Source organism: Siphateles boraxobius, unplaced genomic scaffold (assembly GCF_051911475.1).
Source record: "Siphateles boraxobius isolate OS27281-9 unplaced genomic scaffold, OSU_SipBor_1 26, whole genome shotgun sequence".
Classification (NCBI taxonomy): domain Eukaryota; kingdom Metazoa; phylum Chordata; class Actinopteri; order Cypriniformes; family Leuciscidae; genus Siphateles; species Siphateles boraxobius.
This window is the reverse complement of record NW_027508876.1, coordinates 4,872,239-4,897,964: the sequence shown is the minus strand read 5'-3', so window position 1 is coordinate 4,897,964 and position 25,726 is coordinate 4,872,239. Positions and strand designations below refer to the sequence as shown.

The 25,726-nt window shown below is 37.1% G+C and overlaps 1 protein-coding gene across 7 annotated transcripts in view; it reads right to left on the bottom strand.

Moving 5' to 3' along the window:
• The window catches only part of abi1a (abl-interactor 1a), a 55,568-nt gene that overhangs the window by 3,085 nt on the left and 26,757 nt on the right, over positions 1–25,726 (bottom strand). The window contains exons 3-10 of one of the 7 annotated variants that reach the window (XM_077244217.1): positions 19,556–19,732; positions 13,349–13,452; positions 13,035–13,175; positions 9,267–9,367; positions 8,113–8,202; positions 4,817–5,014; positions 3,101–3,187; positions 1,001–1,189 (exon numbers count right to left, since the gene is read on the bottom strand). In XM_077244217.1, coding sequence (XP_077100332.1) covers positions 1,001–1,189; positions 3,101–3,187; positions 4,817–5,014; positions 8,113–8,202; positions 9,267–9,367; positions 13,035–13,175; positions 13,349–13,452; positions 19,556–19,732 — 1,087 coding nt within the window. The remainder of the gene's footprint in view (positions 1–1,000; positions 1,190–3,100; positions 3,188–4,816; positions 5,015–8,112; positions 8,203–9,266; positions 9,368–13,034; positions 13,176–13,348; positions 13,453–19,555; positions 19,733–25,726) is intronic. The other 6 variants (XM_077244212.1, XM_077244211.1, XM_077244213.1 and 3 more) reach the window with 6 other exon arrangements.

The following is a 25,726-nucleotide window of genomic DNA, read 5'->3' as shown; positions in this document are numbered from 1 at the left end:
CACATCACACTCCACTGTTATGGTGGCAATTTCAGTAGATTTACTCACTAACATTGTTGTGGAAACACAATAAGAATGGAAACTAAAATATGGTAGTATCATACAGAGCACATTCTATCAGCTGCAGTTCTGGCGCCTCAGTACCAATACACTCAACGTACATTCATATCACATGTTAATGCTGCGGTAGAGTTACACTCACAGGAGACTGCACTTATTCGCAATCACAAAAGTTCATTATTTGCTCGTGCTTTAAAGCTATGCCGGGTAAACATTTCATTGGCGTTCTGTAGCCTACATGATGCACTTTTTTGAGCGTACTGAAGTGCGCGCGCACTGTCAGTGCCAAACTGGATTTTTGTTGGGTCAGACCCATCTGATAGGGGGACCGAGACCGAGAGAGCTACGTAAAGCTACATAGAAAAAATATTCACCAAACAAGCCACTTTGAAATTTTGCTGTTTTCATGAATACAAAAGTTGGGTGACCCTCCGCCTAGACTAAAAAAGTTGAATGACCCTCCCCTCAACAAAGAATAAAAAGACATGACTCTCCCCTATTTTCCTCCGGTGGCCCTTTCCATAAATACCGAACGGTCCCTAGCGCCACCTCTGGTCCGATCTCCATACAATTTTGCATGCTTCTTTAGATTGTTGTCACATATGCTCACCAATTTTTGTGAAGTTCTGAGTTTTCTTACTGCTAATAATAATAATAATAATTAAGAAAATAAATAAATTATAACGTTGACTTCAAAATATAAATGTTACATACATCAAATAAACAAAATAATGGCAAAAAAATAATTAACCAATAAAAAAAAAAATCAAATCATTGCATTGTGATTATTTCAAAAATATAAATGTTACATATGTTAATAAATAAAATAAACAACAAATGCTAAATAATAATAATAATTCTAAAAATAAAACAATATAGGTTGTTACTTCACATGAATAAACATTTGATGCAGATTAATAAGGCAGATGAAAAACTTCACCTTTCTCCATGTAGATCTTGGGGGCCCACTGAGGGTCTCCGTCTGCATAGGGGTCACTGTACTGCACTACAGCTGCCTCCTCATCCTCATAGTCCACTGGTGGAGGAGGTGGAGGAGGGGGCGGAGCCTCGTCAAACAGGGGTATGTCATCAGGGGGAGGGGGGGGCGGTGGAGTCGGGGTCTCTGCAACTGCACACCCATCACACAACAGTCAGATTAACAGCATTAATACGAGTGGCCACGCTCTTCAGACGCTCATGCAGACCGGTTAGTAGACATGCAAATCACATGATCAACGGTGAATCTGCATAAACACTCATGTCTGCTGGAGACACTCACGACGGGCGCTGATTACATACACACACACACACACACACACACACACACACACACACATCTATGGATCTAGGGAGATTATTGTGTATGTACGGATATGGATACTTACCAAATTGAAATGGAACAGAGAAGTTAAATTCAACAGTCCAAATGATGGCAATACACACACACACACACACACACACACACACTAGAACACCACTAAAGGGTGTTTGTGGAATGGTGGGTCGGCTTACAGCATATTTAAAATAAAAGTTCTTATTTAAACTTCATCGTTTATTACAATCATTTTAATACATTTTGTATTTTGATTTCAGTTCGCTTTTAAACATCTGGTTAGAAATAATGACATTAATTTTATTCTATTGACAGAAGAGTTGGTATTGTAACTAAAGCTAAAGAATTTATACAAAAGTATAAAAATAAGTGCTATTTAAAAGACTACAATAAATACTATAATAGTGTATAAATAATACTAAAATTAAAATTCAAAATTAGGTAGAAAGACATGTTGTCATCTTTCTACAAATTAAAGATTTTCCAGATAATATTTCATTTATTTTATTTGGCTTTAGTACAGTGACTTAAAAACAATTATTATTAAAAAAAAATATTCAACTATTTAACCAATAATATGCACATCATGTGATTGATGAGATTTCTTTAAATAATAATAATAAAATATTATATTATTATTTATAATGACACCTAATATATTTCTAAAACAACATAAATAGTTATTTATACATGAAAATATATTGCTGCCTTTATATTTTAGTAAATCATCATATTTTAGGGTCTTTGTTTCAAAAGCAGTTGAAAACATTCCCTCCATGAATTTGCTTTTTGCACTATTATTTTTATTACATTTTTCTATACATTTAAGATAAACATGCACTTGCATGGCACATGAAACCAATATGAACTATACTTAAACAATTACTTCCATTTTCCAAACTATCACTTGAATACAAAAAAAAATAAAAAATAAAAAAAAAATAGCAAACTGAGCAGACGTTGTGCTCATAGTCAACATTCTGGCTCTGTGAGACAAACTCAAAAACTCACAGTACCAGAATGCATCATGAGAGGGCAGCAAAAACCACTCTGTGGGCATTTTAACACGAAACCTACATGACAACTTCATCAACCTAGTCTCCTTCTTTCTGAAAAATACAGTGTCCATGAACTAAACACCTGTCAGCAGTGTATGAGTTAACCGATGCTGCGAAACGTTGGGATAAAAAGTTTCTATCCTTCCCATGGTGCATCAGTGTGGTTCAGCCCTACCTTAAGCTTGCTGGCATACACAAAAGTAGCCCATAAACATTGTCTAATAACACACACAGGGCAAGTGTATCTATGAGGCATGCTTTATCGCCATTGAATATAACCCAATGTAAAAAAAAAAACATAGAGCACACGGAAAACAATGAACGCCTTCAAGTACAAACATTAAATTCTTGCCCCAAACAGCCTAGTAAGCCTCTTAAGGTTACATAAAGCAATAGACACTTATGTAAATGTGTGACACACTTTTTGTGTTCAGAAAACGCAGGCTTTAGGCGTTAGCAAAGGCTTAATTTCGATCTGTTGTAGTGGACTGAATTATGCAAAGGTAATACGCATGCACTGTGACCTGCAGTCGCCACGCAGAATGAACAGTGACTACTTCACAAACTGATGGGAGACGGAGATGAGGGCATGCAGTGAACTTCTAACACATCCACATGCTAGGGTGAGAAACGTGGCCGTCAGACTTACTGTTTTCCTGAACTCTGGCCACAAAGCCTGTGAGTGGGATCTGTGGGGTGAGCTGGGGCATGGGTGGAGGAGGAGGGGCCATACACACTGAACACCACACACACACACACACACACACACACACACACACACACACACACACACACACACACACACACACACACACACACACACACACACACACACACACACACACACACACACACACACACACACACACACACACACACACAAAGAGCAGGAGAGACCAAGAGGAAAGTGGAAAAAAAAGAAGCAGGAAGAGAAAAGAAAACATCAGTCCCACATAATAAAGGCGGGGAAGAGAAGTCCTATAGGAATCCTAGATATAGAAAGACTGAACATGACGTTCTCTCTGGTCATTTGATATCAAATAACAAATCGGCAGCGTTCTCATACCTTTTGACCAATGAACTTCTTGCTTTTCAGTAACACTTTAAGGTGTAGTTATATCAATATCAAAATTCTCATTTAAGATTGTATTAATCTCCATGTTTTTCCCCAGGACTAAATGTTTCAATTTGAAACATTTAAATGTATGTATTCAGAATTAAATTAAATTTATGTATTTAAATGTATTCAGAAAATAAAGTCAAAAGGTATTTACTTTGGAGTGGAAAAGTAAAGTATTGTATAGTATATAAAATACAAAACACAAAAGTTTGGGTTGGTAAGATTTTTCGCTTATGCTCATCAAGTCTGCATTTATTTGATCAAAATAATAATTATTATAAAATAAATATAATAATAATATTTTTAGAATTTAAAATAACTTTTTGTATTTTAGTATCTTAAAATGTAATTTATTCTTGCAATGCAAAGCTGTATTTTCAGCATCATTACTCCAGTATTCAGTGTCACACGATCCTTCAGAAAACATTCTAATATGCTGATTTGTTGCTCAAGGAACATTTCTTATTATTAATCATCAATGTTGAAAACAGTTGCGCTATTGAATATTTTTGCGATGCATTGTGATAAATGTTTCCAGCATTCTTTGATGAACAGAACATTCAGAAGAACAGCATTTATTTGAAAATCTTTTGTAACAAATGTCCTTACTGTCAACTTTTTTTTTATTGCATTCAATCCTTGTTAATTAAAAGTATTATTTCTTTACAAAAAAAAATAAAAATTGTACTGACCTCAAACTTTTGGAACAGTGGTGAAAATCATCATCAACCAAAATATAAAAAGTTGTGATAAAATTGTTCTTAACACTTGTTAAACACTGTGACAGCTGATTGTGATCATACGGTGTGATAGTGGCCGGTTAGTTAAATGAGAAGGATTTTCCCCCTGAATGCATGAATGATGTGAATTTCATTCACGTCTGATGTCGATTTAACCGTCATTCACTCAAATGCTCATGGACATCTGACAGTGGGATTTCAAATCTCAGCTTGAATGCGTAGAAGACAATAAATCTCCATTCATAAACAGGTTGCCACGGGCCCTGTGCTCTCACAAATCATAAATCTGAGGCTTAATGACATTAGTGTGTACGGACGCACACCTGTGGGAAGAGACGGACGGGACGAGCATAAAAATAACTGCCTTTTGTGATGCATGGATATGGCTTTCCACTAGCTATTGCTCAATTTAAATTTGACAGGATTTAAACTGTCAAGTGCCTGATTCAATTTGATGTGAGTTTGAGCGTGTCTGTATATTAGTGCAGCGTTCTTCGTGTCTTACTTGCGTTTGTGCCCCCGTTAACTTGCGGCTGCTGCAGGGAGAACTGGGAAGACACGGACGGGGCTCGGCGGTATGTTCCCGTGGCGGAAACCATGGAGACGGAGGACGAGGTGTTGGAGTTGTGTCGGGAGATCTGCCGAGATATCGTGCCGAACTGGGACATGGGGATTGGCCCGAGACCCGGCCCAGCAGCCACAGCTGTTAGTGCCCACAGAAGAGGGTACAGAGAAAGAGAAAGACCAGGAGTGGACAGTGAATTACATACATACAGCAGCAAGACCAGCTTCCCAAGATTGAATGGTTTAACAGATTCATTTGAGGAAATAACTAATAGGCAGAAGAGTGAATCTAACGAAACACGTCAAGCTCATTTACAGGTCATATTTTAGACTTTTTTTTATACTTTTTATAGTGCTGCCAAAAAAAGAAAATTCTGTCATTATTTATTCTCAAGTTCAAGAGAGGCCTATCAACAGTTTGGTTACCCATATTGTTCAAAATATATTTTTTTGTGTGTGTTTAGCAGAAGAAGAAAAATCATACAGGTTTGAAACAACTTGAGGGTGAGTAAATGAGTTTTTTTGGGTGAACTATCACTTTAATAACATCTAACAAAAGTTTATGCGTGTATATTTAAAGCTGCATTCCGTAACTTTTTTGAGTTCAAATTATTCAAAACTAAATGTTTAAGCAAGTACATAACCAGTCAGTGTTCAAGACTATCTGCTTGCCTTAGCTCGATTCAAAACGGTAAGGTTGTAATAATGTTTTTAACTCCAGAGGTACTGGTGGGTTTCGCGGGAAATTCGAGCATGACTTTGCATCATTGTCACATCTGTACTCATAAAGGTGTCTCGGCTAGTAGGCTATGAGTGTGAAGATGTTGGAAGTGGAGATTACATTTTCCGGTAAAAATGCTTGTGTTGGTCATACTTCCAAAAAGTAGAATCTGTGATTCCGAATGACAGTATCCACACCGGCACGGCGACTGACACCCACACATTCTCCACAAAACATTGGATTCATCTGCGCTGTGCCGTGCCGAGAAACAACCACGTACAGTTGATAATTCCGCAAATATCTGCAATTGCAAATTTCGAACAGAGATGGCGACAAAGAGGAAAAACTACGGACTGCAGCTTTAAATAAATACATTTATATATATACACATACACATATCATAAACTTATGATTTTGGCATTATTTTCACAAATATTCATATATTTTATATAATATTTCTTTTCATTTTGGGTTTAATTATGACCAGGACATGTTTCATCAGAATCACAAAGAAAAAATGGGCTTGAGAAACCCAACATCAGATGAAAAGTTCTGATTTTTTTGTATAAAAAAGTCCCATTTTACTGTAATAACTACAAACAATGGCAATGAAATGATACAACACTACAACAGGACCTGCAATAAAATGTACAAGTTAGAAAAGGCCCTGAGAAAGAGTACCATGTTGTAGTTGTATTTGTAATACTAGTCCTTCGTGTGTTTACACTGTAGATGGGATTTCCTCTATAGGGGCATTTCCTGTTGACAGTGTCAGAGAACAGATTACAGGGAAACCCTAGAGAGACACGTTCTCCCTGATAGTGATGGCCAGAACGAAGCGAAAAACAAACACAGTTGACAAACATCACTGTGGCACCACAAGCCTTCACCAGTGACATATGATATGAACACAGTACAAATATCTCATTTAAGGATGAACCTCTCATTCCAAATGTGTCCTGGTGGAGCCAGTGAAAACCCGTTCTAATTAACAGAATTATGGGATATGATGTTTACATCTTACATTCAAGCATTTAGCTTTTATCCAAAGCACTTACAAAAGCAATTAGTCAATTCGTCATGCACTGGCTAACATGATCTTTCAAAAGAGCCTGCAGTGAGGAAGTCACTGACAACTCACCAACACAATGCTAGGTTGTTTAAAGTGGTTGCTAAGGCATTGCTATGCAGTTTCTAAGTCTGGCATGAGTCCAGAGAGCCCACCCTAAATATTCTACAATGTTTTGGTTTCTAGATACAGCTTGAGTTTCTCCATGTCAAGGTGAGGTAACATTAGTGAAACTTCAGTGAAACTTTGCAAATAAAGCAAGTTCATTGTCCATTGCAAACACTAGTGATTCAATAAACACCGCTTACTTAGAAGTCACTTGAAAGTGAAAAGTGAAAGTGACACGTGATGGCCAAGTATAGTAACCCATACTTGGAATTTGACCTCTGCATTTAACCCATCCAAGTAAGTGCACACACATTAGGAGCAGAGTAGTGAACACACACACACTGCAAACGTGGATACACACACCCGGAGCAGCGGGGAGCCTTGAGTGGCGCCCGGGGAGCGATTGGGGGTTAGGTGCCTTGCTCATGGACACCTCAGTCATATTCCTGCCGGTACTGGAATCGAACCAGCAACCTTTGAGTCACCAGTCCAACTCTGTTACCATTAGGCCATGACTGCCCCCAGAAGCTTTATATTGGTAAATGTGGTAAATTGGCATGTTTAAAGTTCATCAAGCTTAAATCCAATGGCAAATACACATGGGGAAATGTTTCATGAAATTCCCAATCATGCAGATTCATAATGAGAGGACTGCATTTTGCCTTACAATGGTAACAGTAATAACCTGTTAATGGGTTAATTAAATGAATGGGTGTAATAACCCATTAAAGGCCCATTCACACCAGGAACAATAACTATAAAGACAATTATAACAACAACCATATTAGCATCCACACAAATGGACAATAACATTGTTTATTCTAAGTGCGCTCTGCAGTTTTATCATCTGCCACTGTGAATGCTTAAGCTTTTCAAAGTCCGATGGATCCTGATTGGCTGTCAATGTTTTTATTGTTAATCAGCTAGAAACAATCCTTCTGAAAGTAATTCCAACAACATTTTTCCTCTTTGACATTATCATTATATTTGTGGTGTTGTCCCTATTCTCACAGAATTAGAATTATTATTAAAACATTATAGTTATTGTCCTTGTTATGAATAGGCCTTAAGTCTGCTGGATTTTTCCCCTTATTAAACAACACTAACATAATGAATTATGTGAAATTATTTTAGGTAGTTCAGAGACTTCTCAACAGTGCATTGATTTAAATTGGTTGATTAAGCACAATTCCACCACCCAAAATAACAATTATCACCACCACCAAAAGTGACCCATTCTGACACCCACAGACAGACAGGTGGATGGCGGGACGGGAACGCCGGTGTCGCCTGGAACAGATTTTGTGCAGTTGGCGATGGGATTGGGGGAGGGGCTCACCTATAGCAGCGGCTGGCATTGGTGGACCCTGACCGGGGAGGGGGGGTGGAGGAGGAGGGGCTGGGGGAGGAGCAGCCCATGAGGGTTCGACTGCGGGTCAGAACGTCATATCAGAGAAAACACACGTTGAGCGCGATTCATTCATTAATAGCGCACAGAAAACTAAGCTCTGTTCCAAAACCCAGTGAGCGACATTGCTATCTACATAGACAGGCAGCATCCTAACCATCCTATATTCTTGTAAGTTGACTGATTTGAAATGTTCCACATGGGCAGCAACTTTTCGTGGCACACAAATAGCACTTGATACATGAAGCACATGGGAGACTCGACTCTAAATTGACTCCAGTGGATTTTGATGTTAGAAATGATGCTAAGCTAACAACACAATGCTAAAAACATAGCATAACACAAACACTGGGTAAAAACATGTACTGCAGTGACAACATTTTTGACAACCACCTCGGACGTTTGCCTCACCCCAGTTCCCTAGACAAAAACTGGATTTTTCCATTGACTTTTGGATTATTGCAGAAAAAAGCTCTCTGACCAACAATGGCTCATGATTCTCACACGTTTTGTTTACCATGATAATGTTCACAAATGCAGAACTTGGAAGCCTAAATACAATCACCATAAATGAAATAGGCCACAGTCATATGACATCATCTCTAGCTTGAACTCTTTCAATCTTTATTTAAAATCTACAAGCTATAATAGTTTGCAAGAGTGTGATTATATGATTCACACAATGAGGCAGTGAAAGCAGACTAGTGAGCAGATGAATTTCCTGTGAATTTCCTTTGTCAAGGCTCAAAAGCCTTTTTACATGTATATCAGAAGAGAACAGGACAGCGACCTCATTTCTCACTAAACTCTTTCTTTTCTCCTGTTCCCTGCCGACCGACCAGCCTTTATAGTTTTCCACTTCCTCTCCATTTCTACCTGTCCTTGTTTTGTGTAGTGGCCTACTTTGACAAACCTTTAGCTGGAAGAATCAGGCCATGCACAACTAATCCTGCTCCGTTTCTCACTCTAGAGAACAGGAAATACTGCAGCGTAAAATACCCACATGTGGAGCGCAAGTCTAACTCTCCAGTTGGCCCTAACCTAGGGCATTGTGCTTCAGATACTGTACGTCTGCAGCAGCTCACCTGGGACTGAGTTGGGAATGGAGGGAGTCGGCACAGCGATGGGAATGCCGATGCTGCTGCCGCCACTGTTCTCTCGACTGCCGCTTCCTCCGCTGCTGCCACTACAGAGAGAGAGAGAGAGAGAAGTCGTCAGATACAGTTCTCAGCATACGATCATACATATCATATCATTTCTGAACTATGCAGTATGCATACTGTGCATTTTCCACACCTGGATGACCTACTACATCAACCAAAACAAAGAATACTTTGAGGAGCACTGTATCCCACAATGCAATTTGACGTTCAATGTGATGGCAATATCAACAGTGATCTTTCTCTCAACTCGTTAGATTACACTGCCAGAAGACAACACATTACTAAACAAAATAAAAATGCAAAATAACCGTATTAATAGGGCTGCAAAATATACAGTATATCAATGACTACAAAAAAATAATATTAATAAACATTAACATTTATTATTAGAATTGTGCTGTAAATAAAATTATTATTATTAAATTAAATTCTTTTACGAATATAAATAAATAAATAAATAAATAAATAAATAAATAAATAAAAACGACTATTTAAGAAAAATAGAATATTTTTTTTCACAGTACAACTGTCTGTCTTAATTACCTCATTCTCAAATGTTAAACCATGAAGCTTTTATTTTGACAGAAAACCAGAGCCAACCCTAAAAACATCTCTTTTGTAGACAACAGATGGGTTGTAAGCGCTTCTCATTACAAGTTGGAGAAGATAGTTGCCAGATTTTGCATTCCCAAATACATAAGTAACCCAAACTCTATACTGGATCATGAGCTGTCAGTGTGTAAACGAACACAATGCGTGCTTCACGGTCTATACATATATTTATTTATTTTTATCGCAGCTTTTGCGATTTGATAATCACACTAAGCCATATCGCGATTTTTTCCAAGATCACTGGATGCCACAATAAGGTCGTTATGGCATACTACTGTTAAATCCTTTTCATTACATCATGCATACTGTTCCAAATACTATTTTAAAAGAACAGTAAGCAGAACATCATATACTGTGTAGTATTTAGTAAGTAGTAAGCCAGTGCTCCGTTCTGAGTATCACAGGCTCACATGGTAAACTGACCTAGATACACACTTGGCTATGAGACACATTGTACTACGTTAGCCATACGTAGTTACATGTACGTTCAACACAGATCAATTGATGGATTATTCAACACTGTGGAGCTACGAACATCATTGCGTCAGTGTTACACCCCCGCATGATCCTCTGTGTCCTTGTAGAAACCAGAGCAGCAGGGGTTCCCATGATGCACTGCAAGAGATCTCATCATCACAGCACAGGCTTTATTGCTCTATTGAGTTAAATGATCTGATTTTAACTAGAGATGTGCAAATCTTTTCCAACTGAATAATTTTCAAATGATTCTGTGGGTTCTCTGAAAGACCAGTAAAGGCATTAAGAGAAGATCATATAGAAGCTAGTTTCCACCATTGCATTAACAAAATGAAAACGGTAATTCCGACTTGTATCCCACAATTTTTTGTTGCAATTGCGAGCTTATATTTCACAATTCAGGCTTATTTTTGATTAAAAAAAAAACATATAATTGATTTAACTGTCTACATCTCGCAATTGTGACTTTCTCACAATGTAAAAATTTAACCAATAAGCAGTGTTAAATGTAAATTATATCATCACCCATTGATATATTAAAAATTATACATTACATCCAAATTTACCCACCTACATACAGTATACTCACGTAAAGCAATTAATACAATATAGCACACATCTCGGCTGTGTGATTGTTTATATCGTTATATATATGCTACATCACATTTAACAATATCCACATACATACACTACTCGCGTAAAGAAATGCATACTATAGTGCAAATCTCATCTGGCTGATTTTTTTATCTGGTCTCAAAATGTAACTTATTGCCCAGCACTTTATATAAAGCTGAATATATAAGCATGTCCAACTTTATCCACATACATAAAGCATTCTCGTAAAGGGTGATATATCCAGTATTAGCATATTTTAACTGCTTGATTACTTGTACTGTCGCAGAATGTAACTACATCATCGCCCAGCTCTAATCTGTGAAATGCAATATCAAGAAACAATGAAATGAAACAATGTCTATTGTGAAAATCGCTATACAAATCAATTCGACTTAACTTGATATCTGGTCATCTGACCAACATCTAAACACTCACAACTGTTGTGAAGAAGAAGAAAAAAATCACTACTCAACATCACCAGATTACTAGATCCATTTCTAAATGTAACCTTAGAGAAACTAAATGGTGAACTGACACTGCCGTAACCCATAATGCCTCGGGTACCCAAAGACGTTTGTTTGAAGGCAGGATGAGCAGAGCTGAATAAGCAGCAGTGAATGCTTCTGAGAGCAGATAATGGATTCATACTTCATCTTAATCACACATGAAGTGCATATCCAAATTGCTGACGCTGCAACAATCACATCGATTGATAAACACTGTCGGCTACACATCAGTACTCGAGAACAGCATTCAAAGATTATTCAATAAAAATATATTTGAAGTGAAATCAATGAATCTCTATTCTCGTATGTCGCTCTTTTTCATACATTACAGAGACCAAGAATGAGGCTGTCGAGAGTGACGTAAAAGCCCATTATCGTTCAAAAGTTGGTAAGTTCGAGTTGGTAAGATTTTTTTTTTTAACTAGATGTACTTTAGGGTTAGGAATAGGGGTTTGTTTAGGGGTTAGTTCCATGTATTTATGCACAATTTATGGTAATTACTATAGTAACTACATGAAACCTGTGTAAGAAGGACACTGTGAAATAAAGTGTTACCCAATATTGTATGTAGTCAAATTGCAGTGCGCTTTCATGGTGATTTTCGCATGTTTTTGGAAGCTTGAACGACTAAGTTTACATTCATTGTAATTTTACCAATACAATTCTTCAAAATTTCTACTTTTGTGTTTTTATGGAGGAAAGTAAAAAGTAAAATTCTTTCTTCTCTTTAAGACAAGTAATTTGATGGATTCAGCAGGCCACACTCACAAGACTGGCGTTGTGGTGCCACTATTTACACAAATGAAAAGCATTAACTAATGAGGCCAATTGGTTCAGTCATTCTGAGCATGAGCGCTGCAGTCCTGACTGTGTTTAGCAAGCGCTGGGCAGTGGGACGAGGGGTTATTCCCTCCGGTCTGGAGTGCGGATGAGGTGTGGGTTGGTGTGATGACATTATTTACAGATGTTAGACGAGTGGGTGTGAAGAGTACCGATCGCACACTGGAAACGTTCAGAAACCCCCCCCGATCATCATCATTTAGACATTAGCAACATGAAGAACATGAGCGAAAATGTTATACCCCCAGAGGATGTCAAATATGCGCTGACATTCAGAAATAAAACTGGAGGCTGATGGAAAAGTGTGGGAGAGGACTAGTGGAAAAAAACAAATTAAGAGAGAAAATGAGATATCGGATTCATTAGTAAAGTCCATGCACGCATCACATACACAGTGTGTCTGCACACACAAAGGCAAATAAAGAATACAAAATTACTCAAATTAAAGTAGTAAACATTTTTAACAGACAGACAAACAGACAGACAGACAAACAGAAACAGAGATAGACAGAGAGGTAGATAGACAGATAGATAGACAGACAGACAGATACATAGACAGATAGATAGACAGAGAGATAGATAAAGATAGACAAACAGACAGACAGACAGACAGACAGATAGACAGACAGACGTGTGTTACCTGTGTGTTCTGGGTCTCTGGTTGAGAGCTGCGGTGCGTCCTGGACTGTGTTGGCTGCTCAAGCGAGCTGGACTCGTCATGTAGTCATTGGGAACGGTTGGCGGTTTCACCGGCTCAAGCGTTTTATATGGATTGTTACGCCTGCATTTGCATTTAAAACAAAAAGGGATATATGACTTATGATACATGATATATGATTTCCGACTTTGCTACCGGAAATTGCTGTCAGTGTTGAAGTACTGTCTGATAGCTTTATCATACTGCTCAGTAACGTTTTCATTCTTTTCACACTGAAATATATAATAAGATCTTACCCAAGAGTGCCTCGTCCTGCCATGGGTGGGCTGGGAGGTTTCTGTGTTGGGGGATTGGTCCTGGACAGAGTTCCTCCTCTGACTGACTGATTGTTGCCGTGTTGCTGATTGGACAAGCAAAACATCAGTTTAAATGTTCAACCAGAGCTCGACCATCAGGTTACATAAATAAGACTAAAGGAATGGAGCTGAGAAGGGGACTTTACCAGACAAAACAATAGATTTCATCCAAACGTTATGTTTTCTACTGCAATAAAAGGGCCTCATTCATGAATATATAATACATATATGAGTAATTTGTTTGTAAAATGGACTTTCCTGAAAACTCTTCTAACAAATGATTTGTAACCTTGGATTTGATAGTTAAAAGTGTGTATGTTAATGAAATAATTAATAAATAAGGTATGCATGTAGGCTCCTTCACAATTAGCATAATCTCCAATCACAACTACTTTCGCTCCAGGATAATAGAAATCTATAATAAAAAGGAAAATGGACTACATAGCTGTTACTTTTGTTTTAACGAATTAACTTATTTTCATTTTTAACTAATTAATTTAGGCACTATATCTATAATGGTATAATAGTGTTATCAAAACGCAGTCTTATCAAAGTGTTAATAAACGCAGAACACAAAATGTTTGGATATTTTATGCACCAGTTATTGTGCAAAAAACATTTTTTGATAATACACTTTCATGAATCCATTAATTTACCTCAAGCGGTTTCACATCCGATTTACAAAAAAAAAAAAAAAAAAAAAATTCATTCTGCTCATGTTTCATGAATGTGGACCATTGATTCAAAATGAAAAGACAATTAGTGGTCGATCATTTGCCTATTTCTAAACAACAAGGTAGCAGAAATAACATAATAATGAACAATGAAATATTTCAATAATAGCAAATAGGAATATTTAATTGCATTTCATTTTAATTCGTTTTTTTTACTATCCAATAACAATTATTAGCAGATTTTAATATATACACAATGGGAAACTAACACTTATCAAGCTTCTACAATCTCAAAATGCTCAGACATCAGTTGACTGGCCTCGCCAATATATATCAGTCTATCACTATCATATAGACTAAAAACTTGACATTGACAGTCAATAAATTACAAACAAAATAATAGAAGCTCAAATACTTCAATTACATAGGCAACTGTGTGTTTCAGCCACATATGAACATGATTTAGTGGTAAAACATGTAATAATCTTTAAATAATACAGCTATGATGGATCACTTTGCAATGGGATTAATCTACAACTACAGCACATTATGAGGTTATGAGTAGGCCTGTCACAATCATTTGTATTGATGAATAACTGTCTTAAAAAAATTGCAATTAACATTTTACTTCTGTAAGCCTAATATGTTATGATTCCAAGTTAAATGTATATATACACTGTATAATCTAATATAAAATCTAATCTAATGTAATAAATAACCATCATATATATATTTGGGCTCTCAACGTTAATGCGTTAACGCATGCGATACATTTTTTACGCATTAAAATATTTAAAGCAATTAACGCAGCATCTGTTTGTTAGCGGTGCATTTATGATTACGCTCTTATTTGTGCAAATGCTTTTAAACTATTCAAGCATGACAAGACAAAAGAGAACGCGCTGTCTGTGAATGTCCTCCTGAAACACACACACACACACACACACACACACACACACAATGCCAGTATCGTGCGTGCGCATGCACAGACAGCGCACCAGAACACAGTTCTCTTTCGCGCTTGATTTATTTTTTTCAATTATGCCAAAATGTCTTTTTTCTCGAGTATCCTCATAAGAGCACTCTTAAATGAGTTAAAGTCTTAAATGCACAACTTCGAGTTGTGAGAGACTGAGATCCGCGTCTCTGTCAGCAGCGGCTGGTTTTAAAGGGACAGCAGCCACTAATTCTGTCCGTCAGAAAAGTTCATCAAAGAACAGAGAAATTACTCACTGCTCTTGACTAAAGAACATTTGTAGCTTTAATTAGGATTAGTCTATTTAATTTATGATTTATGCAGTGCAGACTGTTTGATAACTATTACATTTCTGTAAATGTCCTACCTGTTAGACAGAAAGAGCACAGGAAAATATGACATTTATTATGGGTTTATGTGAGGATTGTTTAAAGTTCACTTAAATTGTTAAGTGATTTTTTTTTTTTAATACTATTATTAGTATTATTAGAATTAGTATTAGAATCAGTGATACTGGCCTTCATTCATAAAAAGATGCCATTAAACAAGTATTTAAAATACAATGTCTTTATGTTGTCTCTACATTAATTTGGAGATTAAATGTGAAATCATTACATTAAAATATATATAGAAACATACGTGTTTTTATTTTGCGATTAATCAATTGTGATTAGATTGAATAACCAAACCAGATGAATTATCGTGACAGGCCTATATGAGGTAAGGATGAATGCAGGAATATGAATATGTCATTGGATCACAGGGAAGATTGAATCAGTTGCTCAGTAATAGACTAGCAGGAGGGGTTCATGAAACAAGTGCACTTACCTTGGCTTTAAGCCACTAGCGAGGGCAGGAAAAGACAGAGTGTGATTTATAGAACAAGAGAGAAAGACAAAAAGAGGGAGAGAAAGAAAGACAGGCACGTCAAAAATTGGCATGTCTCAGTTCAGAGCTCTGGAAGCAGGACAAAAGCACTTTAAATCTCGAAACCGACATTTTACTGCATTAGAGCTGAGAGTGGCGATGCTAAAATGCTTTTTCCTCTTTTCACACTTTCTTCGATTGAGTGGTCTGAAGCAGACATTAACTTTATCCCTCGGTCTCATTTCATAATGTGTTATTTGGGTCTGAACTGCAGTGTGATTATAGGAAATAACTCTTGAAAACGTGAAAAAGTATTCATCCCTTTGGGTTTACCACCAAAACTTTTCATGGACACAAAAGCATTTGCGTTTGTCTGCCGCATATGCATGAATATGAGCTTTTCTACGAGCATAACTTAGTTATGCACTTATTAAATACTGTATAAAAATGTCCACATTGCAGAAAATGCAGTGACACAAACAACTCATCACACCAAAAGCTGCAAGTGTAGTGACTGTTCTGCACTACATGCAAAGTGTGGCATTATTAATGTGCTGTCCCGTATGAGCAATGAGGGCAAAAGTAACCGAGACAATGCTCATACATTAAGTAGGCAGAAAAAAGAAATAGTGTAGACCTGAGAGTTAACAATAGTGTATTTCAGCAATAAGGCACTTGAGGTCAGTCTATATTGTGAGGATATAAAGGATGATGTTATGCACAGTATGTTGTGATGCACCCTGTCACTATATCCACAATATAACAGGACCTGATGTGCCTTACTGCTTTTATAAAACTATACCAAATAAAAATAATAATTCTATCCTAATGGTATGCTAAGCCAGTAGTTTAACCGGTTAGACTGCAGTCTAACTGAAAATACAAAGTAGAAACATGTAATTTGACAATTTCGAACTTTGGTTATATATTAGGAAAGAATTTAAAAAATAGACTGAACGCGTAATACGCATGCGCAAGATATCACCAATTTCACAAATTCGCGTTTTTGTAATTTACACGAAGACGTCTTCAAAAACCTGATTTCCAAAGTTTGTATTTTCATGCCCCCGAAACGCCGTTTTTGTGTAATAGAACGGCCAAAATGCATAAAAGGTTTTCAGATTTGAGTTGAAAACAGTGTTGTGTAAACGGCCCTTAAATCTTGCACAACATCAGTTTCCAGGATCAGATACATCCCATCAAGCAAACATACATGCGGTGTTCATTTAGATCCCAGTGGAATCAGTCGAGAGCAAAAATCCCGCCTCAGCCAGACAGAAATACGGCTTAATGTTTCATACTCTGACAGCGCCGATATCCTCTGCGTTTAAGACTGCGAAAGCGCTTCATGTTCACCGAAGCCAAAGACAAGGATCCTCATATTTTTTCCTGAACAGGAAAAGGAAGTAAAATAAACTAGTCAAAAAACGTCTGAGAACTGCATTCCTGCGGCCGCTGACTAGATTAAGTGTCAACTGACATTGAAAATAAATCTCATCTTTTGCAAACAGTAAATTTGGCTGAAGACGCTGCAATCCCGTCAGGTGACTCAAGGTTACGGCTTCTCTTACTGAACCACATCAGGTGTAATAAAACACTGCCAGGAGATTCTGTGACAGTACGGTCAGGAGGATATCTAAATGTTGGCCTTAGTTAGTATGATACAAACTCTGGAACTTTGGTATAGATTACAAATTTAAACTTTTAAGGAATAGTTCACCAAACAATGTTCATTGTATGGAAACAAAAAAAACAACATAAAACATAAAAAAAAAAAAAATGAAGTATATTATTTTGTGTTTTTCAGAGGGAAGTTTGGAATAATTGGGTCAGAAAATATAATTTTGACTTTTGGATGAACGACCCTTTTAAGCAATAAATAACCAGAGAAACGGTATAAACGCTGATAAAAATAAAAATAAAATAAAAATAAATAAATAAATATTGGGGAGGAAAATAATGATTAACTGCATATCCCTCATGTTCTGTGAGCTTCACAAAAAAAATAAAAATAATAATGAATACATTAAATTAAAAATACACTACAGTGTAAATTGAGTCAGTTATTTATTTATTTAAAGAAATTAAAACTTGTTTTCATCAAGGATGCATTAAATGTATCAAAAATGACAGGAGTAATGATGCTCAAAATTCATCATTGCATCACAGGAATAAATTACATTAAAAATTTCATTACAATCTAAAATAACTTTTTTACATTTTAAAATTAAAAATAAACTTCTTTCCTTTTTTATATATTTCACAACATTAGAGTTTCTACTGGATTTTTTATCAAATAAACGCAGCCTTGGATGAGCATAAGATAATAATGACCCGTTTGTTTCCTGGTCACTGAAACAAGGCCAGGGCAGTTCTGGACATTAATATGGACATAAACTGCCAGTGGCTACAGTCCAAATAGATACTGAAGCTACACAAACAAACAGCAGTTAGCTTTAACCCCAATAAATGTAAACAACATATACATTAATATTGATCATATGCGAGTCTCATCCTATAAATGCTTGTAATCGATTGGCTGTTGGGTCGCAGCAGGCGTCATTTAAGCCCTAATCCCCTGTGAACGGCCATGACGCTCGAATTCCTGCCAGATGAACCACAGATGGAGGGTCATGCTGTCACTAGGTCAAATGTTTTTACATTTCAGCACATCAGATAACACAGACGCATGCTGTCAACACAAGGGCTGGAATGTGCACTGCGTTGCTGGATTTAAAAATAATAATAATAATGTCAGGTTATTTAAAACTTCAGCCCTATTGCAAAGCCTTCCTCTATAAACTAGAACAGAGGCAGGTGTAATCATTCATCTTATTCGGATGATAACATTTATACTACATTTTAATAGACATAAGGTATCAGAAACCCTACTTTAGATACCCTAACCCAAAGCGCAGATTCACAAAAACAATGCTTAATGCTGTTAACTAGTGGTGGACCAATATGGATTTTGATGGCAGATCACTTAGAGAGCGGGGCGGCCGATGGCCAATATAAAGTCGATTAGGGTGCAACTGATCGCAGAACTCACGGATCGGATCGTTTTGTGGTTATTGAGTCACGGATCAGTTCATTTTTCAAATGGGAGGGGCACATATAACTTTCATTTATTATTTAAATAACACTTTTAAGTACTTCATAACCATAGTCTTTAACTTGAAGAGATGAATATTTTGACATTCTAAAAATGCGTCACTCAAGTTTAAAAAAAAGTTCAACTTTTAAGCGTGTCTCTAGACTTTGTGCTTTTATTCGTTCCCCTGACCTGCATCTCGCGCTTGTCTCATTGTTTTTATACATGTATTTGAATAATTTTAAAGGCTATTCACTTGGGTCTATTTCTATCACCAAACAAAACACTGATTACTCGATTAATCATCAAAATAATTGACCCATTACTCGATTACCAAAATAATCGTTAGTGACATCCCTAGATATCACCCTACAAATTTAACAAAAAAACCTTGATAAATGCATAAATACATCTCTAAAATAAACAGATTTTTGGATTTTTCACAAAAAAAGAAATAGTTAAATATATGAAAAAAAGTAAGAATCACGTGAGTTGGAAGCAGAGGATATAGATTAAATAGATGGCAATGTATTTACCTTCACTCCATGGCCCACATCATCCAGTAGTGTGAAGTCGATGGGCTTCCTGATGTACCTCACCGGCCGCTCGATGTTGGCAGGAGCGATGATCTTATGAGTCCTTGATGTGTTCTTATTTGTTGTCAGGATGCCAATCTCTCTCCGGGCGACCTTCTCCTTATGAATGTCCACCGTCTGATAAACACACAAGACAAGATGCAAGATTGACAACAAGGTCCAGAAACCTAGCCTATAATTTGATTACATGCTTGTCATACGTTGGTACGCACTACGGAAATCATTTACACTACTGTTCAAATGTTTGGAGTAAGAATTTTTTTAAAGGAATTCACATTTTTATTCAAGAACACAAAAGTGACAGAAAAGACATTTTAAATTTTAAAAATAAATACTTTCTAAAAGTATTACTGTTTCAACAAATAGATTAAGCAGCACAACTGTCAACACTGATAATAATCAGAAATGTTTCTTGAGCAGAAAAGCAACATTATAGAATGATTTCTGAAGGATAATGAGAGTAATGAAGCTGAAAATTAATTTTTACCATCACAGGAATAAATAAATTCTATTTTAAAATAGTTTGAAATAGAATTTGTGTATATATATATATACAGGTCCTTCTCAAAAGATTAGCATATTGTGATAAAGTTAATTATTTTCCATAATGTAATGATAAAAATTAAACTTTCATATATTTTAGATTCATTGCACACCAACTGAAATATTTCAGGTCTTTTATTGTTTTAATTCTGATGATTTTGGCATACAGCTCATGAAAACCCAAAATTCCTGTCTCAAAAAATTTGCATATCATGAAAAGGGTCTCTAAACGAGCTATTAACCTAATCATCTGAATCAACTAATTAACTCTAAACACCTGCAAAAGATTCCTTAGGCTTTTAAAAACTCCCAGCCTGTTTCATTACTCAAAACCGCAATCATGCCGACCTGACTGCTGTCCATAAGGCCATCATTGACACCCTCAAGCAAGAGGGTAGGACAGAAAGAAATTTCTGAACAAATAGGCTGTTCCCAGAGTGCTGTATCAAGGCACCTCAGTGGGAAGTCTGTGGGAAGGAAAAAGTGTGGCAAAAAACGCTGCACAACGAGAAGAGGTGACCGGACCCTGAGGAAGATTGTGGAGAAGGACCGATTCCAGATCTTGGGGGACCTGCGGAGGCACTGGACTGTTGCTCAGTTTTGCATGTCATTCGGAAATCAAGGTGCCAGAGTCTGGAGGAAGACTGGGGAGAAGGAAATGCCAAAATGCCTGAAGTCCAGTGTCAAGTACCCACAGTCAGTGATGGTCTGGGGTGCCATATCAGCTGCTGGTGTTGGTCCACTGTGTTTTATCAAGGGCAGGGTCAATGCAGCTAGCTATCAGGAGATTTTGGAGCACTTCATGCTTCCATCTGCTGAAAAGCTTTATGGAGATGAAGATTTCATTTTTCAGCACGACCTGGCACCTGCTCACAGTGCCAAAACCACTGGTAAAGGGTTTACTGACCATGGTATTACTGTGCTCAATTGGCCTGCCAACTCGCCTGACCTGAACCCCATAGAGAATCTGTGGGATATTGTGAAGAGAAAGTTGAGAGACGCAAGACCCAACACTCTGGATGAGCTTAAGGCCGCTATCGAAGCATCCTGGGCCTCCATAACACCTCAGCAGTGCCACAGGCTGATTGCCTCCATGCCACGCCGCATTGAAGCAGTCATTTCTGCAAAAGGATTCCCGACCAAGTATTGACTATTGAGTGCATAACAGAACATAATTATTTGAAGGTTGACTTTTTTTTTTTGTATTAAAAACACTTCTTTTATTGGTCGGATGAAATATGCTAATTTTTTGAGACAGGAATTTTGGGTTTTCATGAGCTGTATGCCAAAATCATCAGTATTAAAACAATAAAACACCTGAAATATTTCAGTTGGTGTGCAATGAATCTAAAATATATGAAAGTTTAATTTTTATCATTACATTATGGAAAATAATGAACTTTATCACAATATGCTAATTTTTTGAGAAGGACCTGTATATATATATATTATAAATATATTAACAATAGTTTTTATTCATCATGTTATTTTAAATTGCATTAATATTTCACATTATTACTGTTTTTTTCTGATTAAATAAATGCAACCTTATTGAGCAGCATAAGTGAAAAAATTCTTACAGACAATGAACTTTTGAATGGTGATCTACATCATAAAAAAATAAAAAATAATAATAATAATTTGAACCATGGTGAATGCTATTCTTCTTCACAGGGGTTTTGGAGACGTGACATGCCAGCCAGTCGGACCGTGTACACACGCAAGTCCAGAAGCGTGACATGCTGTTAATGTGAAATTACTGTGGTGATGCTGGGAGCAGTGAGCAGCTCATAGTGCCGGTTTCTTCAGCGGTTTGATTCGCTGCAGTGTCTGTACCCTGTCCGGCGAGACATCCTCCGGGCGTTTTAAAGGAGCTTGTGAAGAAGTGAAACACTTTTGACCTAACGGTGTATAAAACCCCTAACGGTGCATAAAACACCAGACAGCCTCTGTTTTTCAAACTAATAGGGCACAAAAATCACACGCTGTGTCTCAATTTGCCTACTAGTACTACACATTAAAAGTATGCCGGACATACTACAGCGTGAGAAAATCATTACTTTAGGTAATACATTAAAAAGCTTCAGCCTCAGCAGCCATTTCTTGCTAAATTTCAACATTCAGAAGCATCTTACAGATGCATCATCTCACAAATACATAATTAGAAAATCCACCAGAAAAGTTCATAATCCAGGCATACTATTCTTAGTGTACAAACGTAAATACCAAATGTGATTCAGGATGGACTAATTCTAATTTTGCATACAGAGAGTATGAAAATTGGGATCCAAGGAGTATTTCTGTGAATATACTTTAAATACTTAAACTAAAGAGATATACTTGAACTCCTTTAAAACCCTAAAAGAGAGCAACAGTGCCTGCCCACTTTTTCAGCAGCGCTGGTTCTGGAAGTATTTTTTTCCATTCCTTTCTCCCTTAGAGATTTTAAAGCAGTCTCCGTTAAAGCTTTATAAGCCATGAACCAAGCCAACCAGCTCAAGGTGAATGATAACAATACAAAATTTGATTTGAAGCAGAAACATATTTGAAAATCAGACAAAAATGCAATAGTTTAAGACTGTGTACTTAGCTTTAGTGAGTGAAAAAAAATTACAATCCCATGTAGACTTGCGAACATAATCAAATAAAAAATAAAGAAATATAAAATTACTCATTTGAAAATTTAGTTTTGATATATATATACAAAATTTTCAAATGAGTAATTTATTATATAAATGATATATGGCTAAAGTATTTGTTTCAAACTTATTGCAATAAAATAGGCAATATATACACATATTTTGAGAGCGCACGGTGCTTTTCACGCTGGTCTAACAGTAGTTTTCAGGTATAGAAATTGAATAAAGCATAAACTCTGAATAAAATGGAGTTTTTACTCCGGTTGTAATGAAATTAATTCATGAAACTTTTAAAATCAATATTTTAAAATGACTGAAATCTTTTAAAAAATCCTTCGAAAGAAAACTTAAGAAGTTACATCAAAATTCAGATTACTTTGAGAAGTATATTTTTACTATACAACGTATTTAGGTGATTTGTAGTAAAGACCTATATGTGTGTTTTTGAAAATAGTTTTTAAATTAAATTAAGGCCGTGTGTCCACCAAAGCGTTTTTAGCCGGCTGAAAACGCCTAGCTGTGGGCGCTTGAGAGCGTTTTGGCAGCGCTGCGTTTTTTCAGTTGAGACGATTCGATGCTATGATACAGAATATCCGCAGCACAGTTTACTTGTAACTGATTTCGTAGATAATTTGTTTCATACTAAAAATTTATTTTTCATCCATTTTGTTCGGTTAGCTCTGCTGGTTGACGACGTTGTACAGAAAGAATGTTGTGACAGTTGGTCGGTGTGGTATTTGTCCCGCCCCTCCTCCACTGTGATTGGACGGCTGTGTAAAAAGTGACAGTGATGAGCGCAGCGTTTTACCCAAAGTTGAACATTTTTCAACTCTCGGCGACCAGTAAAAAACGCCGGGCGCTCAGCGCTTGAGCGTTAAATACACGCTCAACGCCTCGTTACGCTCATGGCGTTTAAAAAACGCGGCGCTCCCATTGAAAACAATTGGAATTTTACGCCAGCTGCATGAAAAAACGCTTTGGTGGACACACGGCCTAAATGACTAGTCGCTAGTCACTAAATTAAAGATACCAGTCACATAACGTGATTTAAATTACTTTAGCCCTTCTTTTGATTTGTAAATCCAAAATTTTACCTAATTCAGTGACATTTCACGTTATATACCAGATATTGGAAAATGATTAATGTGATCACATAGAGCTCTGAGAAGAATATGAGAAAGAATGGAAGAATGGAAAGAATGTCATTATATTTTTTATTTGATGAATGGCTTAAAAATATGCATATCATGTTTTCAACTCATTCTGACTATCTACAGTTCATCCAAAGGCCAAAATCAAATCAAATCAGTGGCATGAAAAGCTCACACAATGAATGCTGGGTCTGCATCACTTGCACTAGTGCTGAGGTTTCAGTTCTCTAAAGTCACAACTTTATGGATTCCTCAATTAGGCTTCATGGGCAACAAAGTTTACCAGTAACACACCATACAGCACCAATTAAAATGTTTATTGCCATCTGCTTGATCTAGTCTCTCTCTCTCTGGCACACGAGAGACTCGAGCAGACGCGCCAGGCCTTCTGTTGGAGATGAAAGGGCAGCAGTGTCTGCAGTGCAGAAACACAGAGGATCCCATTCATTTCTCGAAAGAGTCAGAGCAGCTCCAGCTCCTATTCAACATCAGGAAGGAGGAGTCTTGTGCATTGCGCCCTTAAAAACCTCTGAGGTTTAAATTCATCTGTTTATTACTTAGTCATCTCAAAAGACACTGGTTCAATACTGGTGTAATGCTACATACAGGAGCCCTTGATTTACACACACACACAACTGTGAAAGTCCAACAAAAATCACTTCAAACTAAATTATCGAGTTAACGATATGAATATGTTAGAACTACCTTAATTCTTCATGACAGATTCAACAACGTGTTGGAAACATTCCTCAGATATTTTGGTCCATTTTGACGACAGCATCATGCAGTTGCTGCAGATTTGTCGGCTGCACATCCATGATTTCCCATTTCCCACCAAGAGCATCCCAAAGGTGCTCTATTGGATTGAGATCTGGTGACAGTGGAGGCCATTTGAGTATAGTGAAGACACTGTCATGTTCAAGAAACCAGTTTGAGATGATTTGAGCGTTGTGACTTGGCGCGTTATCCTGCTGGAAATAGCCATCAGAAGATGTGTACACTGTGGTCATAAAGGGATGGACATGATTTGCAACAATACTCAGATAGGCTGTGGTATTAAGGGGCCCAAAGTGTACTGGGAATATATCTTCCACACCATTACACCACCACCAGCATGAACCTTTGATACAAGGCAGGATGGATCCATGCGTTCATGTTCAATTCTGATCCTACCATCTGAATGTCACAGCAGAAATAGAGACTCAACAGACTCATCAGCCAACGTTTTTCCAATCTTCTATTGTCCAGTTTTGGTGAGCCCATTTGTACTGTGGCCTTAGTTTCCTGTTCTTATCTGACAGGAGTGGCACTGGTGTGTCTTCTACTGCTGTAGCCCGTCTGCTTCGAGGTTAGACGTGTTGAGTGTTCAGAGATGCTCTTCTGAAGACCTTGGTTGTATGAGTGGCCATTCTCCTCTGACCTCTGGCACTAACAAGGCATTTTCACCCACAAAACTGCCACTCACTGAATATTTTCGGTTTTTCGGACCATTCTCTGTAAACCCTACAGAGGGTTGAGTGCAAAAATCCCAGTAGATCAGCAGTTTCTGAAATACTCTGACAAGCCCGTCTGGCACCATGCCACATTCAAAGTCACTTAAATCACAGCTCTTCCCCATTCTGATGCTCAGTTTTAACTTCAGCAGATCGTACCGAACCATGTCTACATGCCATGTCTACATACAAGTATTGTGTTGAAACATTGAATATTGGAAGAAAGATATATATAACACACAATATTTATATATATATATATATATATATATACACACACAATAC